The sequence below is a fragment of the Myotis nattereri genome (assembly GCF_964212035.1).
Source record: "Myotis nattereri genome assembly, chromosome: 12".
Taxonomy (NCBI): domain Eukaryota; kingdom Metazoa; phylum Chordata; class Mammalia; order Chiroptera; family Vespertilionidae; genus Myotis; species Myotis nattereri.
The window spans coordinates 80,393,889-80,410,250 of record NC_138087.1 but is presented as its reverse complement, the minus strand read 5'-3'; the positions used below and the strand labels follow the sequence as shown (position 1 = coordinate 80,410,250).

Sequence of the window (16,362 nt, the reverse complement as noted above, 5' to 3'; positions counted from 1 at the left end):
TCGCAGATCAGCACCCTTGCACGTCTTTCCATTTCCTTGTGGGCTTTCGCTAGGGTTGAGACTTCCTGCGCCATGCTTGCGCGGAGGATGGTTTAGAATCCCAACGCTTTGATAAGTGGCCTTAAGTCATGCCCAGCTACCTGGCAGTCTCCAGGCCTCCCTGACCTTTGATTACCTTCGTTCCGAAGGAGATTTTCCCTGGTGACTGCTCTGCATAGTTTGTGTTGTGTTTTGAGGCCAGGCCTAGTCTTTTGTTGATGAAATTTTTCTTTCAGTTTAGTGCCTGGTAAATTGATATAACCACTTTTAATGGGGAGGATATCGGTTTGTGAAATGAATGCCTAATTTCTGATCAGTACTTCTTGGGTTGGTGTGTTTCTGCCTTGTTCTTTGCTAATCATGGGTCAGTGGCTGGCTGGAGTTAGCGCTCTTATGCATTTGATTAATTAAATGGATTACAGCTTGCATTTCTTGACTTTCTTTGCCTTTTACAGGTGGAAGAAGTTAGAAACCCATGATGTTGTAATCGAGTGTGCCAAAATCTCTCTGGACCCTATAGAAGCCTCGTATGAAGATGGCTATTCTGTATCTCACCAAAACTCAGCCCGCCTTCCCCCTCGTTCAGCTGACGTCACCGCAAGCCCTTACGTGGACACACAGAATAGCTTTGGTAGGAGGGACTCTGGTACTTCTCTGCCTCCCACTTTGGCCCTAGAAAGCATTGTTGATTTTTGTTGACTTTATTTTTTTTCCCCTAGAACAGTGATGGCGAGCCTATGACACGCATGTCAGAGGTGACACACGAACTCATTTTTTGGGTTGATTTTTCTTTGTTAAATGGCATTTAAATATATAAAATAAATATCAAAAATATAAGTCTTTGTTTTACTGTGGTTGCAAATATCAAAAAATTTCTATATGCGACACGGCACCAGAGTTAAGTTAGGGTTTTTCAAAATGCTGACACGCCGAGCTCACAAGGTTCGCCATCACTGTCCTAGAAGACGACTTAGGTCAGCTCCTAGGAGCAGTTTCCCAAATATTAAAACTTAGAATTTGCCTCCATTTCTGCTGATTAATTCCTCCAAGTGTAATTTAGGCCCATGTCCTTGGTCTCGTGCCTGACCATGTGCCAGCAGACTTGCTGTGTCTGCGATGCTTAACAAGGAAAATGGGTTTAAGTATGTGACTTCCAGGCTCCTGTGCATAAGGGAGTCTTCCTGCCTCTCCGACACTGGTGAGGCCCTCTGGGCCGCAGCACTGACGTGTGCCCGAGTGCACGGTGTGGAACTGGGTTGCTGCAGAGTCCAGGTTGCTCGGCAGGCAGCCCACCGAGGCACCATCCGGCCTCGCCTTCTCAGGTTTCCTGCAGGCCCTCCTGCATTCATTCCCAAAGAGCACTGTGGGGTGTTCCTTGCCCCCCAGGATGTCTGGGCCCTCAGATTCTCTTTAAATGCAGAGAACTGAATATCGGAAGTTGAGAAGACGTATTTTTTAAACAAATTTAATTTGAGAGAGAGACACCGATGCATCATCCCACTATCCATGCATTCATTGGTTGCTTCTTGTATGTGCCCTGACTGGGGACCAACCCCCGTTGGTGGACACAACGGTGCTCCAATCAGCTGAGCCACCCAGCGAGGGCGAGGTGACCAAAGCGCTTTGTCAGAATAACCAGGCCACACACCGAGGCGGTGCGCTCTTTCCCTTTCGTTGCAGGGAGCGTGACTTCCACCCCTCACTCCGTGTCCCGGCCGATGTCCAGCACGCCAGGGCAGCTACCTCCGCCTCTGAGTTCCCCTGCGCCGCGGCTGTCAGCTGAGGCCTCGCAAGTACGTCCCAGAGCGCGCCTGCTGCTTCTCTGCTCGCTGCTGGCGCTGGCCACTGGCATCGGGCTTTAGCCTGTGGTCTGGGAAAATCTCACTGCTCATTTCAGAAAGTTATTTTTAAGGATGGGTTACATTAGCAAAACCCACTTGGGTTTCTCTTAGATTCTAGACTTACAAATGCAACGTGTCCCTTGCTAGCGCTTTAATGAGGTGCCTCTTTCTAGTTTGAAGTGGCCACCGCCCAGGGGCGTACACGTTGGGCGAGTGGTCCTTGCTCATCCCGACATGCTTACTGACTTCCCAGGCTACTCTCTGGAGCCCATCTCTCATGTGTGGCATGGCCACGCCTCCCACCTCTCCTGGAAATGTGCCGCCTGACTGCCCCCAGCCCTACAGTAAAGCCTTCGGCGCCCCTGGTATGTCCGCCTCGGTGGGTTTGGTTGGTGGGGGTGGGCCTGCCCTTTATGGCCAGGAGCAGCCTCAGGTCTGACGGTGTTTGGGGACTGGCAGCAGTGAACCTCGGGGGCTTCCGGAACATGTGGAGGGAACCTAACACGAGACTGGCCTGGAGCCCCACAGTGAGCGCCAGCAGCTTTCCTCACTAGGACAGGCCGCCAGGAACGTGGCAGCTCAGCAGCCGGGCCCAGTGACTGTGCGTTCTGCCCTTGTCTCTGAGCAGGTGGAAAAGGAACTCCCTCGGGAACCCCGGCGACCTCTCCTCCGCCCGCCCCGCTCTGCCACTCGGATGACTGCATGCACGTCCCACTCCCCCCGCCCACCGCCGCACCCCCCCGGAAGGTATGCTCGGTTCGCCCTCTCCCCAGCACTGTGGCTGCCTGCTCACTCACTCTGTGAAGCCTGTCGTGCCAGATAGAGGTCCCCCCTAAAGTGTGGTGGCTTTAAACAGACAGCTGACAGGGAGCAGCCAGCAGCTCTCCAAGCGGGGCAGCTAACTCGGCCTGGAGCCCTTCCTGGAACCCGTGGGGTCAGAGGTGCTGGCGCAGGGACACTGAGCTGTCCTTTGCCCCTTGACTGCGTGGAACTCCTGCTGTAGGAAACGGTGGTGAGCGCCTGGCCCCTCAGTGTGAAGGGCCCACCTGTCCTGGCAGGCATTACAGTTTCTTCCTGGACTGGTTTCTCTGTTTAAAAGAAAAGAAAAACAAGCAAAAAAACTAACTTAAGAATATTCTGTGGGAAGCAGTGAAAGTCGTTAGTTTATCAAATCTGGCCTTTGGGAACATGATTGTGTAACTCTCCGTGGCGTCAGAGGACGTGCACGTGCGCACTGCTCACACCAGGTGGCGTGACCTCCGGCTCCTGCAAGGTCAGGCCGAGAGCTGACCAGCCACCTTTCCTCCCGAAGCTCTGGTTTTATTGAAGAGCTGGCTGGCGCTGGTCTTCAGACCCGAGTGTGGCCAGCAGTTAGTTTGTTAAGTGATGAACTGAGCCTGTCTCTTCAAGATAAACAACTGACAGCATTTGTTGCCAACGATAAAATTCAGCTCTCAGGTGACATTGGAATATTAAAACCCTGGCACGTGCCCCCACAAGCTGGATAGCTGCCCCTAGTCTCTCCTGTGGGATTGAAGGTCTCGGGAAGCGTGGTTAGTCCTTCGCGTTGTCAGCATTGAATAATGAATCGTTTCAACATGACTCGGTGAGCCAGTCTCTGCCAAATGCCCAGAGAACGATGCTACAGCCTCATGCGTGGTGAAGGCGCTTTCGTGCACATGCCAGGCAGGCGGTGGGTAACGCACATGGAGCGTGAATGGCCATGGCTTCAGGTTTCACACCGTAAATAACCCTAAGAAGTAACCCTTGTCAGGTGTGGCTGCGACATCAAGGATGTGACCGCAGTCTGTTAACATCGTTTACTTCTCACCACTGCTTGTCCGGAGTCCCAGCCTTTTCCTCACATGTTTAGCCAGAACCGTAGGCAGCAGCCGGAAGGCAGAGGCGGCGGGAGCGCCCAGCTGCTTCCCTGCAGGGATCCGAGCAGCTGCAGGAATGGACAGCAGCTCTGCTAGCCTCACCCGTTCCTTCTTGTTTTAAGTGAATTAATGAATATTCTTAAAACTTCCCTTTTAATTCCTAATCCAGTAACTTTCAGGAGATATAACCACGCAGTAAACAAAAGGTCCTGGGATTCGCAACAGTTTTTAAGAACATCCAGGCGTCCGAGACGAAACAGTTTGCTAATCTGACAGCACAGATACTTGGGGTGTTTCTCTTACGTCCGGGGACGGGTGCTCAGCCTCGCTGAGTGATGTAAACGTGCCCATCTTTTCAGGAGGAGAGAACAGATCCGGCCCGGCCCTGCCTGCACAGACAGCACCATCTTCCCAACGACCGCGGTCTAGGTACCGTCTCCTCTTGTTGGGTTCCGTGTGGGAACGGGACATTCTGGAACGCTGCAAACCACTGAGCCCAGAGACACCAAAGCCAACCTGACAGTAACGCACAGTCCTCCCGCGAGTGCCGTGGAGTGCGCGTGCGGAGCTGCCAGCCTGTGGTTCTGCCTGTTCTCTGAGCGTTAGGGACGGAGGTTTCCTTCCGTGGGGCTGGTGTTGGGCCCCGTCAGTGAGATGTGGCAGTGCTGGAGCTCTGCCGCCCCGAGGGCCTCCCAGCCTGTCCGTCCAGCAGGAGTCGTTCCGGCACCTCCGTGACGGGAAGCGCTTTGGTTCCAGTGGTTTCCCGCGCGTTTCTCTGACTCAGGTTGTCTGTTTCTAGAAGAACTTCCTGGCGGCAAAGGTGCTGTCACTCTCAGTGACCTTCCAGGGTTCTTGGGCGGCCTGGCCTCCGAAGAAGACAGCATTGAGAAGGACAACGAAGAAGGTAACGTCCGGCCGCCGGGGCCTGGGGAGGTGGCGAGAGGGTAAAACGCTGAACCAGTCTCGTGCGCCGGGCTGGCTTGGTGCTTCTTCTCTTGGGGAGAAAAGATGGGAGGTGAACTCGGGGTCCAGTGCCAGGTAAAGGGATGCCGCTCTCTATTGCCCTCTGGTGGCACTGCCTGGCCCTCCCCAGGGGGCCTGCTCACTGGGGTGTCTCTGTCTCCCTCCCTCCCCTCAGCGGCAATTTATAAGGAACTTTCTGAGATCACGACGGCCGACACCGAGCCCCTGGTTCCTCGAGGAGGCTTTGACTCTCCCTTCTACCAGGACAGTCTCCTGGGCTGTCCGAGGAAGACCCCGTCAGCCACCACCAGCGCTCAGGGCGCCAGTGTGCACTCCGAGCCTCTCAACGCGTCCCTGGACAAGCTTGGGCCTGACACACCGAAGCAAGCCTTTACCCCCATTGAGCTGCCCGGCGGGGGCCGCGACCAGAGCCCTGCCGGGAGCGGGGAGCACCAGACGCCTCTGGAGACCAGGATCCTCACGCCCAGCCCCTTCAGGGTTCCGTCTCAGCGGGGCGCGGGCTTTGGGAGCGGGCAGCCTCCTCCCTACGACCATCTTTTTGAGGTGGCACTGCCCAAGACTGCCCATCATTTCGTCAGCAAGAAGACCAAGGAGCTCGTGAAGAAAATGCCAGGGGACGCAGAGGAAGCCTGTGCGCCCTCTGCCTCCCCGCTGGAGGTGCTGGACAGGCTGATCCAGCAGGGCGCCGAGGCGCATGGCAAGGAGCTGAGCAGGTGAGGCGCTGCGGGTCCCATCCTCCGCAGGGTCTGTCCCGGGTGACATCAGAGCGTGAGAGGGCGCAGGCTGTGTGCTCCGGCTGCTGCCGCCGTGCGGGCAGACACCCTCCAGCTGCCGCCTTTGCGTGCACAGGGCTGTGTGTCCTCCAGATGCGCACACGGACCTGGGTCATCCCATTTTAACACGAGTCTTCCTACCTCGATAGGCCGTCTGTGCCCTGCGCTCTGAGGACGCTCAGCGGCTTCCACTTCCACGCGGCTCTCAGCAGAGCAGGGGAGGCTCTGGCATTTCAGAAGCAGGAGTGTGTGTCACAGGGCCCTCTGCTGGCCGCAGGTGTTCTGCTTGCTGACAGCTCACTGGGTGGGAGATCTATCAGCAGCCTTTCCATGCAAGTTCAGGGCCCCTCCCCCGGGAAGGCACACGGGATTTCTTAGAGATCTTCTGAGACACTCTTCAGCCCTTCTTTTATTTATTATTTTTCTCTTTTTTCTTCAACCTTTCTCTTTATTACCCTTTTCAAAGGATGTTCAAGGACGGCGTGAGGGAAGTTTGAATTCTCGGTCATTTCTCAGCAGGTTCTTGGAGAATGTTATTTTTCCTTTTCCTTCTGTACAGTAACCTAGCGCAGGATTTCGCAGAGATTGTAATATTTAAGATCTCTTTTTCTTCTTTTTTAAGATTGAGTTTGGAGAGGGAGGAAGAGAGAAGCATTGATGTGAGAGAGAAACATAGTTGCTCCCAGTCTCGCCCTGATCGGGAATTGAACCTGCTGCCTTCTGGTGTACAGGACAGCCCACTGAGGTGGTGCTCTAACCAACTGAGCCACACCAGCCAGGGCTAAGATTCCACCCCCCCCCCTTTTTTTTTTCTAAAATATATTTTTCTGTTGATTTTAGAGAGGAAGGGAGAGGGAGAGAGAGTTAGAAACATCAGTGATGAGAATCATGGATCAGCTGCCTCCTGCACACCCCACACTGGGGATTGAGCCTACAACCTGGGCATGTGCCCTGACTGGGAATTGAACTGTGACCTCCTGGTTCATAGGTGGACACTGAACCACTGAGCCACGCCGGCTGGGCTAAGATCCATTTTTTAATGACATTCAGTGTAATAGGCCCAGGTATATTACCTACTTTTTCCTTAAACTTGGGGGACAGGCGTGTCTCAACCCATAGCTGCTCCCCATGTATTTCAGTAGAGGATTGAAAACAGGCAGCTCGCAGTGTGTTTGGTTACCAGTCACCTTGAAAGCTGAGCAAAACTCGCTGGCCACAGAGTGAGCTCGGCGCGGGCGTCTCCTGCAGCCCTCGGCCCGCGGCCCGCGGCCCGCCCTTGAGTGGGCTGTGAGGCTCCTGGGCTGCCTCCACGGGGACTGGGAGCGGAAGGCTTTCTTGGGCACAAGGAGGGACCCGGCCTGGCTGCCGGTGCGTGAGCTCGCCAACTTTGTGATTCAAAACCTTTCTTCCCAGGTTGTCTTTACCCAGCAAGTCTGTCGACTGGACCCACTTCGGAGGTAAAGTTGGAACTGTAGCTCCAGGTCCAGCCCACATGGGCCCGCCCGCCCGCCCGTTGCCTTTTCTGTCCCCGAGGGCGGTGCTTTACAGGAAGCAGGGTCCCCCTTCGCTGCTGTTCCAGCCCCTTGACTCTGTGCTTGCTAAAGAGTGTCCCAGGTGTCGTAAAGTCAGCATTTCCTGGTTTTGAAAAGTGACAAAGACCATGCACTTCGCAGTAGAATTGCAAAAAGTGCAGCCCTCTCGCCCGGCCTCGGCTTCCCTGGGCTAAGCCCCAAGTGCAGGAGGTGGTCCGGGGAGTTTGAGGAAAGGTACCAGGGAAGGAAGAAAAGGAGTCTCAGAGGTGTACACATGCGGCTCCCGTTTGGAGAAAAGGAGAGAACGCTCTCAGCGTCACCACAGTGTGCCCTTAGCGAGGACGCGGTGGCAGTCCGGCCCCACGGACTGAGTGCCGGCTAGGCGCCCATGCTCAGTGCCCGTGGGCGGCAGCCTCTTTCTTAAAGAATTGTTTCTTGAGCTAAGAGACCCTGGGTGGGGCTTGATTGAACACCACATAAAAGGCATCTCTGCCACCCCCCTCTGCTTTAAAATCAGGCTCTCCTCCCTCAGATGAGATCCGCACCCTCCGTAACCAGTTGCTTTTACTGCACAACCAGTTGCTCTATGAGCGCTTTAAGAGGCAGCAGCACGCCGTCCGGAACAGGCGGCTCCTCCGCAGGGTGATCAGGGCGGCCGCTCTGGAGGAGCACAACGCGGCCATGGTGAGCGCTGAGGGGTGGGTGCTGAGGGGTGGGCGGCAGGCTGGGCCCTTCGCTGCCGTGGCCGGTAGGAGCAGCCCCTGAGCCACGTCAGTTCCCGCCCTTGCTCTGCTCCCTGGCGTGACTGGGGCGGCCGCCTCGTGTCTGAGGTTCACACAGGAGTGGCTGCATCTCTGGGCTTCCTTGCAGCTCTTGGAAGCCGTGGGGACACCTGAATTTTCTGTTTATTCGTGATTGGCTCTGATGATAACGGGGTCAAAAGATTGTTTTGTTTCTCCAAATGTGAAAGCAGCTCTCCTGAAGCTCTTTTATGGCCCCAGACGTGTGGCACAGTAGTGCAGCCAGTTAGACCTGGAGACTGGCTGTGGCTCTGCCACTTAGAAAGTAGGTGAGCCTGCGGCAACCGCCGGGTGGCGTGTAACTGAGAGAAGTGCCCGCTTGCTGAGTGCTGGCCAGGGCGAGCGTCCGTGATGTGCATCCCTTCCGTGACCTGATGGGAAATGTGGGAGCCCTTGAGCTAGAGCCCAGCCAGACAGAGTGAGCTGTCAGGGTCTGGACCTGTAGCATGTATGGTTAAAGGGCAGCTAAGACTTTAGATGAAATGTTTGCATTTGAACTTGAGCATCACTGCCCATGTTGGAAGGCAGCTAAAATGATGACATCCTTGGTCTCTGCTAGAAAGACCAGCTGAAGTTACAAGAGAAAGACATCCAGATATGGAAGGTCAGTCTGCAGAAGGAGCAGGCCAGGTACAGCCAGCTCCAGGAGCAGCGGGACACGGTGGTCGCCCAGCTGCACAGCCAGATCCGGCAGCTGCAGCACGACCGGGAGGAGTTCTACAACCAGAGCCAGGAGCTGCAGGTGCGCAGGCGTCCCCGAGGGGCGCACACACCCACACCGTGTGCTGCTCAGCACAGGCGAGCCCTTCCCCGACACGGTGGCTGGTGCAGGTCCATTTGGCTTAGGGAGAGGCCCAGCACCCTCAGTGTGTCAGTCATTTGTCCTGGCTCCGCAGCCAGATAGAGAAGTTCTGCTTCTCAGGTAGATCTAAAGAACTTAGTGCTACTTGTCCTGATAACTTAGGAGCTGTTTAAAATAATATACATAAATCTAAGAAAGTGTAAGTTCCTTTTTCAGTGGCACAGCCACTGGCCAGTACTGTGTGCGCCCTTGGGCACCGCGCAGAGGTGCAGGCCTGGGTCACCGCAGGTCCCATTTCTTACTGGGTTTTGCCCGGTGATCTGATCACATTGACCCCCTGACACGCAGCTTTGCAAAGGGAGGTCCTCATCCCCGGCAGGGACCCCTCTTACTGACACTGAGGCCCTCCAGCCGGTAGTGCGCGTGATGGCCAGCAGGTGTCACTGCGTTTCCCTCCCGCCCCAATCAGGGGTGTTTGCTGCCCGCTCCAGGGCTCTGTGGGGCAGTTTGGGGCCTCGGGGTCTGAGGCCTTTGTTACACAAATCAGGAACTCGCCATAGCTTACTTTTTAAAACAAAGACATTTCCTGATGCGCCACTGAGGGAGGGGGGCCTGGCTCTCAGGGGCAGGCCCGCTGGCGCTCTGAGCCGGCGACTTCCCGTACAGACAAAGCTGGAGGACTGCAGGAACATGGTGGCGGAGCTGCGCCTGGAGCTGAAGAAGGCCAACAGCAAGGTGTGCCACACGGAGCTGCTGCTCAGCCAGGTGTCTCAGAAGGTGAGGGGGCGAGCGGGCCGGCCCGCCACTGGCCTTCCTCCTCCAGAGGGCCCGCAGGGAGCGCGCCTGTCCCTCCCGCTCAGGGGACAGTGGGTCGGGCTGGGTGCTGTTGAACACCCTGTGAGTGTCCCGGGGAGTCTCTCCACACCGTTCCCATAAATGGGCCAAGTTTGTTCAGAGTTTTGAGCTGTGACTCTCTGAGGTTCACGGCGCTGCTAGAAATCACTTAGTCAGGAACGGCGAGTCTTCCCGGGACCGAATGCCCTGCTGCAGTCCTGCACACCCCTCTGCCAGCGCCCTGTGGTGGCCACCTCGGTGTGGATGTTGGCACGTCTTCCTTTTTGCTGGCTCCATTTAAAGTGCATTTTTGTCCATTTCATCGCCCCTGGATGCCCCCTCCACACCAGCGGAGGGTTAGGGCATGAAACCACGGAGTTGTGGATTCCGCCCTGGCACTGCAGTGGTGAGCTGCCGCTCCCCCAGTGCGGCTGCCAGCGGTGCGCTGCAGGTCTCACCGCCTGTTCTGTGTTTGGTCAGCTCTCCAACAGCGAGTCGGTCCAGCAGCAGATGGAGTTCCTCAACAGGCAGCTGCTGGTGCTCGGGGAGGTCAACGAGCTGTACTTGGAGCAGCTGCAGAACAAGCACTCGGACACCACCAAGGTGGGCCCTCACTGGTCACAGAGTGGCTTTGTGAATCGTTTCCCCAAATGGCGCTGCGGTCCTGGTGTCCGTCCCCACCCCTCCCTGGCCCGGCCACACAAGCACTTCTCAGCATCACACGAGCCTGCTTCCCCGTTGGGTTCCTTTGAAATTAAGTCAGGTGTCCGTGCAAGCTCCTGATGGTAGTGGGTACCGAGCAGGTGATCGATGTTTCCCTTCTCTCACCCAGGCCCCTGTCCTGGAGCGAGGGGCTGGCGGGGCGGGGGAAGCCGGGTCTGTGTAACGGAGCGCTCAGGACCCAGAGTGCGGACTGCTGTGCGTGTTCTCCTTCCTTTTATTGCTGAGTTCAGTTTCAGCAGGTGGTGGCTCAGTCCTGGCGGCGAGGCCAGCGGCAGGCTGGTCTTAGTAATTAGTGCCTGCCAGTGGTGTTGGGACAGTTTCGCGCCTGCGTAAACAGGCCGGGGTAATGTTAGTGAGCGAGCTGGGAGTGGGGCTTGACAGTACACGCTCAGGTGTTTCCTGTCACCGCGTCTCCATCACACACGTTCCCACCACTGCGCTCTGAGCGGCTCAGACCCAGAGGCTGGTCTTAGCCCGGGGCTGCTCCTCAGCCCGCAGCCCGCAGCCCGCAGGTACCAGGCTCCTTCGGAGGGAAGGTCATGCGGGAGGTCACCTAGAAACTGGCTCCCGCTTACTGGGAAGTATCATGGCTTTGGGAAAAGAAAGGGAACCTGCAGGATAAGAAAACCTCTGAGGCCCCCCGGCCAGGTCCGGGGGAAGGGCAGAGGGAGCGGCCCTGAGGCGCTGCCTGTGGGGCGAGCACCATGCGCCCTCAGTGCTCCTGCGGTGGCTGCGCCCGGCGGCCGCGTGGTGACCGGCCCCTCTCCCAGGAAGTGGAGGTGATGAAGGCTGCGTATCGGAAGGAGCTGGAGAAGCACAGGAGCCACGCGCTCCAGCAGAGCCAGCGGCTCGACACCTCCCAGAGGCGGGTTTTGGAGCTGGAAGCTCAGTTGGCCAAGAAAGACCACCTTCTTGTGGAGCAGAAGAAGTACTTGGAGGACGTCAAACTCCAGGCCAGGTAGCTCCGCGGGGGGAAGGGAGGGGTCGCGGGCGCGCGAGTGGCTGGGTTCCCACGTGGCCGCTTTGTCTTCCAGAGGCCAGCTGCAGGCCGCGGAGAGCAGGTATGAGGCTCAGAAACGGATCACCCAGGTGTTTGAGCTGGAGGTCTTAGACTTGTACGGCAGGCTGGGGAAAGATGGCCTCCTGAAAAAACTTGAAGTTGAGAAAACAGAAGCAGCAGAAGCAGCAGAAGAAAGGTAGGCGCAGGGGCTGCGCGGCGAGCGTTGGCAGCGATTCCCGCACGTGGCACGTGCGTTGCAGAGCCCCCCACGCCCGTCCTCAGGACACCCTGCGGCCTCTCCCTGTCCCTTTCCTGGGCCCGCGTCGCTGATGCGCACAGGAAGCGCCCATGCTTGAGGCTGCATCTAATGTGCCTGCTGTGGCTTGGGTGTCCCCAGTGAGAGCCGCGCTTGAGCCCGTTATAAACGCCCAGCAATTGGCAGAGTTTGATGTCAGTGGGAGCCCCCACCTCCCAGACACGGACCCACAGTCACCAATGCTGTTCTCTCCCCGCTCCATTGCAGGCTGGACTGCTGCAACGACAGCTGCTCGGATCCTGTGAGGGGGCACAGCGACATGGTGTCTGGCCACAACGGGGAGACCAGGCCCCCCCGACCTGGCAGCACCCGGGGCGGTGGAGGCAGAGGCGGCGGGGGCAGCAGCAGCAGCAGCAGCAGCCAGCTCTCCACACCCGAGAAGCCCCCGACCCAGAGGGCAGGCCCGTTCAGCAGCCGCTGGGAAACCGCGACGGGCGAGCCCTCCACCAGCATCCCCACGACGGTGGGCTCCCTTCCAAGTTCCAAAAGCTTCCTGGGCATGAAGGCACGAGAGCTATTTCGGAACAAGAGCGAGAGCCAGTGTGACGAGGACGGGGTGACCATCAGCAGCCTTTCTGAGACGCTCAAGACGGGCGTGGACATGGGCACGGAGGCCAAGACCCCCCTGAGCCCCGACGGCCCACGCCCAGCGCCTCCCAGCCCGGACAGTGTCGGACAGCTCCGCATCATGGACTACAACGAGGCTCACCAGGAGCACAGCTAAGCTGGCGGCCAATCAGTGTTAACTCCTTAGACGTAGACAGAGGGCGGGTGTGTCCGAGGTTGCTGCTCCCAGGGCGTGAGAGGCCGGCTCAGGGCGGAAGTGGGATGGAGGCCTTTTGACAGCTGCCTGAATGCGGAACGGTTTTTGGATCTGGCGTTGCAGTGCCCTTCCCTCCCGCCTCCCCCCTTGACCTCGCTGTGTGTACTAACCGAGGGCCAGTTTGCATTCCTCACCGCTTGGTTTTCTTCCTCCCCACAAGGTCGTGTCCTTTGAACCAGTGCAATATGAGGCCAAATCTCCAACACCACTCCTCCCTGAGCCCGGAGAGCTGGGCCGCGCCGTTAGCCAGGGGGCAGGTGGCACCAGGGAACCTGCTGCTCGCCCTCGCCAGGTGGCAGGCAGTGTGTAAGCTGATGTCTTTTTTGCTGGTTTTGGTTCTGAAGTTCAGCATCTAAATCGGTGGGTTAAGAACAACGGTTTAGTCCCCTTCCGTCCTGGCGGTTCTGGTAAGCTTCCTAGAAGGTTCTGTGTGAACAAAGGTTGGTTGGAAAGTCGGAGCTGGCGCTATGGGGACCGGGTGCCCTTTGGGACGCTCTGTCCCCTTCCCCACTACCTCTTATTTATTTGGTGTTTGCTTGAAAGCTGGTACTGGTTTGACCACGGCTGGTGTGGGCACGCCTGCTGTCTGCAGGCGGAAGGGTGGTGGGGAGGAGCCGCCCTCCAGACAGGGCTGTGCTGGCGGAGCCTGGGTGGCAGTCCGTCCGTGTGTCCTGGGCACCTCTGTGTCAGCTGCCCTGTGGCGCTGCAGCAGGGCGGCTCTGATGGGCCCAGAGCTGCCCCTCAGCCCACGTGACCTTGTTTCTCAGGCTTCAGGGCTCCTCACTAAGTAGGTTCTAGGCCACCAAAAAGGTGACAGCTTTTACACCGGTTTGGGGACCCCGGCCGCCGTGTGCTCGGGGCAGGGGCACCGGCCAGAGCGCTGGCTGGCAGAGCAGAACTGGGCAGATGCGCCTGAAATAAACAACGGAAGCCTGAGAATTCTTGCCTGGTGTCCAGTGGTGGGGGGTGGGACTGGGAGGGGGGACGCACTGCTGCTTTCTGTGCCGGAGTCGCAGTCGGCCACAGATAGGAAAGGCACCCCCACATGGGATGAGTTCTGTCAGAGGGCGGTGGACGCCCTGGCTCCCTCTGCAAGGGGCTGGGAGGTGAGGCCCGCGTCCTGTGCTGTGAGCTGGCCTCTCGGGACAGGGTCTGTGGGTGTGACTGACTGGCCTCGGCCTGGCAGAGGCTGTCGGGCCCGGCACCACCTGTTTATCTGGTGCCCCAAGGAAGCTGGACATCCAGGACATGCCAGTGCCTGGCTCAGCCTCCGAGGAGAGCAGAGCTGCAGGGTAGCTGGCCAATCCCAAGGCCCGTCCTGAATGCTTGTCCCGCCCACGCTCAGGAGATGGGGACACCAGTCGCCTGTCACTGCATTTCTCCCACTGGCTGGCAGGGCTAGGAGCGCAGGGGAAGGAAGGAGAACAGTTCTAAAAGTGGCAGATTGTGAAGGGCAGGGAGGCGGGGGCAGCGTGGTGAAGGGGCTGAGGCTCCACGGAGGTCTCTGTGCCGCCCCTGGCATGACCCTCCCGCCCGGTGCCTGCCCAGCTTTACAGCCGCCCTGAGCCCGACCCCTCGGTTGTGGGGGCCGTGGGTTTCATTCATCCGAGGCTCCGGGTTGAGGCCTGGAGTCACGGGGAAGTGACCCAGCCACAGAGCAGAGGCGTTTGTGTTGCAGAGGCCTCCGCCGTCAGCTTTGTGGGGTTTGCAAGAGGCAGCAGGCAGCCTGACGCCGAGCATCCTCCGGGCGGGACGCCAGCCTCAGGCAGCCTGGGGATGGGTGCCGGGCAGAGCCTGGGCCGACAGAGCTGTGGCGTCCCGGGCTGGCTGGGCGGCCCCCGTCCCGTCACCGGGCACGCTGCCTGAGCTCTGTCATGTTCTGGTCCCCCCGACACTGACCCGGCGGCACAGGCCTGAGGGGACCGCACTACAGGACCCCTGGGGAGTCGGGGAGACAGCAGCATGGTCTCCGCGGGCAGTCGCCCCTGAATCCGCGGCAGGTCACTTAGCAAAGGCCGTGACAGACGCGAAGCTGTGGGCTTAAAGGCTTTGACCAGGGCCTGCCGACACGCAGGAACACTTACTGCGGGGTGGGAAGCAGCGCTGGTGTGAGGGGAAGCTGCCCGAGTGCACAGGCAGGGGGGAGCCGTGCCTGGCGGAGAGGTCTTAGGCTTCTCCTTGGAGACGGGGCCAGCTTTGTGAGGCGGTGGGTGGACGTGACCTCCCTGGGCCTGTCAGCATTTTTCAGGAGAGAAAACTGCCAGACCTTTGGGAATAAGCTGCTGACGGTCCTTGCTAGGCTGTGAGTGGACAGAAGCGATAGGTGAGCTGCTCTGTGAGCCGGAATATGTGTAGGCCTTCGGGGGAAATGGTTGTTGGAAGGTGAGCTGTTACGGTCCAGGACCAGGTCCCAGGAGCCACTGACAGCGGGGCAGCAGCCACAGCTCCACGCCCAGCCGGCCCGTTGGCAGCAGCACGGGTTCCTGGCGTTGCTGTCGAGAAAGATGGAGCCGCTGTGTAGGCCAGGGGTGGCGTGCTGGTGGTGAGGAGAGGGTGTGAGCGGGGCGGAGACGCTGACAGACGCGCTCTGACTGCCCAGGGCAAGTACACCAAACACCGGAGCAGGCCGCTGGCAGGAAATACCGTAGAACCAACGAAAGAAGGTGCTGCCCCGTTTTCCGAGTGCGAGCGCTGGGAGGGGGGACTGTGGCCGGTTTAAGGAGGGTTGGAGGCCGTGCAGGTGGCGGGCTGCCGCCTTGTGTACAGACAGGGGGTCCCTGGAGAGCTCAGCCCCACCCAGGAGTGTGTCTGGTTGGGGAACTCTGCTGCAGTTCCACTCCTTGCGGCACGTGCTTGAAAACCGACCGCAGTGAGCATTGGTTGGTGAATCCGGCCTGAGGAGGTGTGTGTGTCTGTTTACATTCAGAGTTAGAGACCTCGTTTCTTCCCCGCCCCCCCCGCCCCCCCCCCCCCCCCCCCCCGGAACTGATTGCCCTCCGTTAAGCTTTTCTCCAGCGTGAAGGAACCTGAGGTCCGGGCCTGGCCCCAGCTGCTGCTGTGACCCTTGTCCCCAGGTGGTTCCTGTCTCCACCATGATTCGGATGTGCCAGGGAGAGCGTGTTTCCGCCCTTTCCATGCCATCTGCAGTCCTTACCACTCGCCCAAGAGAGAGTGGTTGGAGGGACACGGGACACCTGCCTGGGACAGTCAAGTACCTGCGCCCACAACTGCTTCGGCCTGGAAAGGAGTTGATGAAGGCAGAGGCGCGTTCTCCCCTTCCCCTCCCCTCCCTCCCCTTGCTCCCCTCTGCTCCCCTCTCCCAGGGCCACAAAAATGTCCCTGCTCTGGCCCAGGGGCAGCTGGCCCGTTGGGAGGGTCTCCCAGGGACGCCCTGAGAGTCTGCAGCGGGCGCTCTGGCTCAGGAGGCAGCCGGGCACGTGGCTCTAGGAAGGCCCAGGGGTCGCCTCTGAGACGCCGTGGACCGCGGACACCTGCGGAGGAGCGGACTGGCGACCAGACCTGGTTCTGTAGCTCAGTCCTTCCAGCGCGTGCGGCGGGCCTCCAGGAGGAAGGGTCTCGTCACTGCAAGTGGGTTTTTTAAACTGACTGCTTTTAGTTACATTTTAAAAGTCATCTCTTGTCCAAGGGGTTAAACCTTCCCGCCTCGAGTCAAAGCATGTCACACAGTCCGCATCTGACGCCGTCCACACGAGCTGCAGGAGCTGGAACGAGGCAGCGCGTGGGACTGGAATCCAAAGGGTTTGCTGTCCTCAGGATGTTCTCAGACGTCAAGGCAGTTGCTTGTGTTTAACTGTGAACAAATAAAACTTTATCGTTTTGCACTACGCTGTGCTGCTGTGGCGTGACGCGGCCTCGGGGACTTGTCCAGACGTGAACCTCGGGGTCCGGCTGGCGGTTACCCCGCGGTGGGGAGGAGGGTGCTGACAAGGTCCAGAGCTGACTTCAGTCTCTGTAAGATCCTTTTGTTCTGGCAAAAACAGCCACAAATCTTCAA

General features: G+C 58.6%; 1 protein-coding gene across 2 annotated transcripts in view; it reads left to right on the top strand.

Moving 5' to 3' along the window:
* TSC1 (TSC complex subunit 1) overlaps positions 1-16,189 on the top strand; it is a 36,551-nt gene extending 20,362 nt beyond the window's left edge. Inside the window, exons 9-24 of one of the 2 annotated variants that reach the window (XR_013996672.1) lie at positions 495-670; positions 1,720-1,832; positions 2,134-2,245; positions 2,509-2,627; positions 4,120-4,189; positions 4,560-4,664; positions 4,899-5,457; positions 6,931-6,974; positions 7,567-7,733; positions 8,409-8,591; positions 9,318-9,428; positions 9,966-10,088; positions 10,979-11,166; positions 11,243-11,404; positions 11,732-12,653; positions 15,422-16,189. Coding sequence is in view for 1 of the 2 variants with exons in the window: in XM_081103612.1 (XP_080959738.1) it covers positions 495-670; positions 1,720-1,832; positions 2,134-2,245; positions 2,509-2,627; positions 4,120-4,189; positions 4,560-4,664; positions 4,899-5,457; positions 6,931-6,974; positions 7,567-7,733; positions 8,409-8,591; positions 9,318-9,428; positions 9,966-10,088; positions 10,979-11,166; positions 11,243-11,404; positions 11,732-12,248 (2,749 nt within the window). In the remaining variant the exon portion in view is untranslated. Of the gene's footprint in view, positions 1-494; positions 671-1,719; positions 1,833-2,133; positions 2,246-2,508; positions 2,628-4,119; positions 4,190-4,559; positions 4,665-4,898; positions 5,458-6,930; positions 6,975-7,566; positions 7,734-8,408; positions 8,592-9,317; positions 9,429-9,965; positions 10,089-10,978; positions 11,167-11,242; positions 11,405-11,731 lie in introns of both variants that reach the window. The other variant, XM_081103612.1, reaches the window with a different exon arrangement.
* The last annotated feature ends 173 nt before the right edge of the window (positions 16,190-16,362 follow it).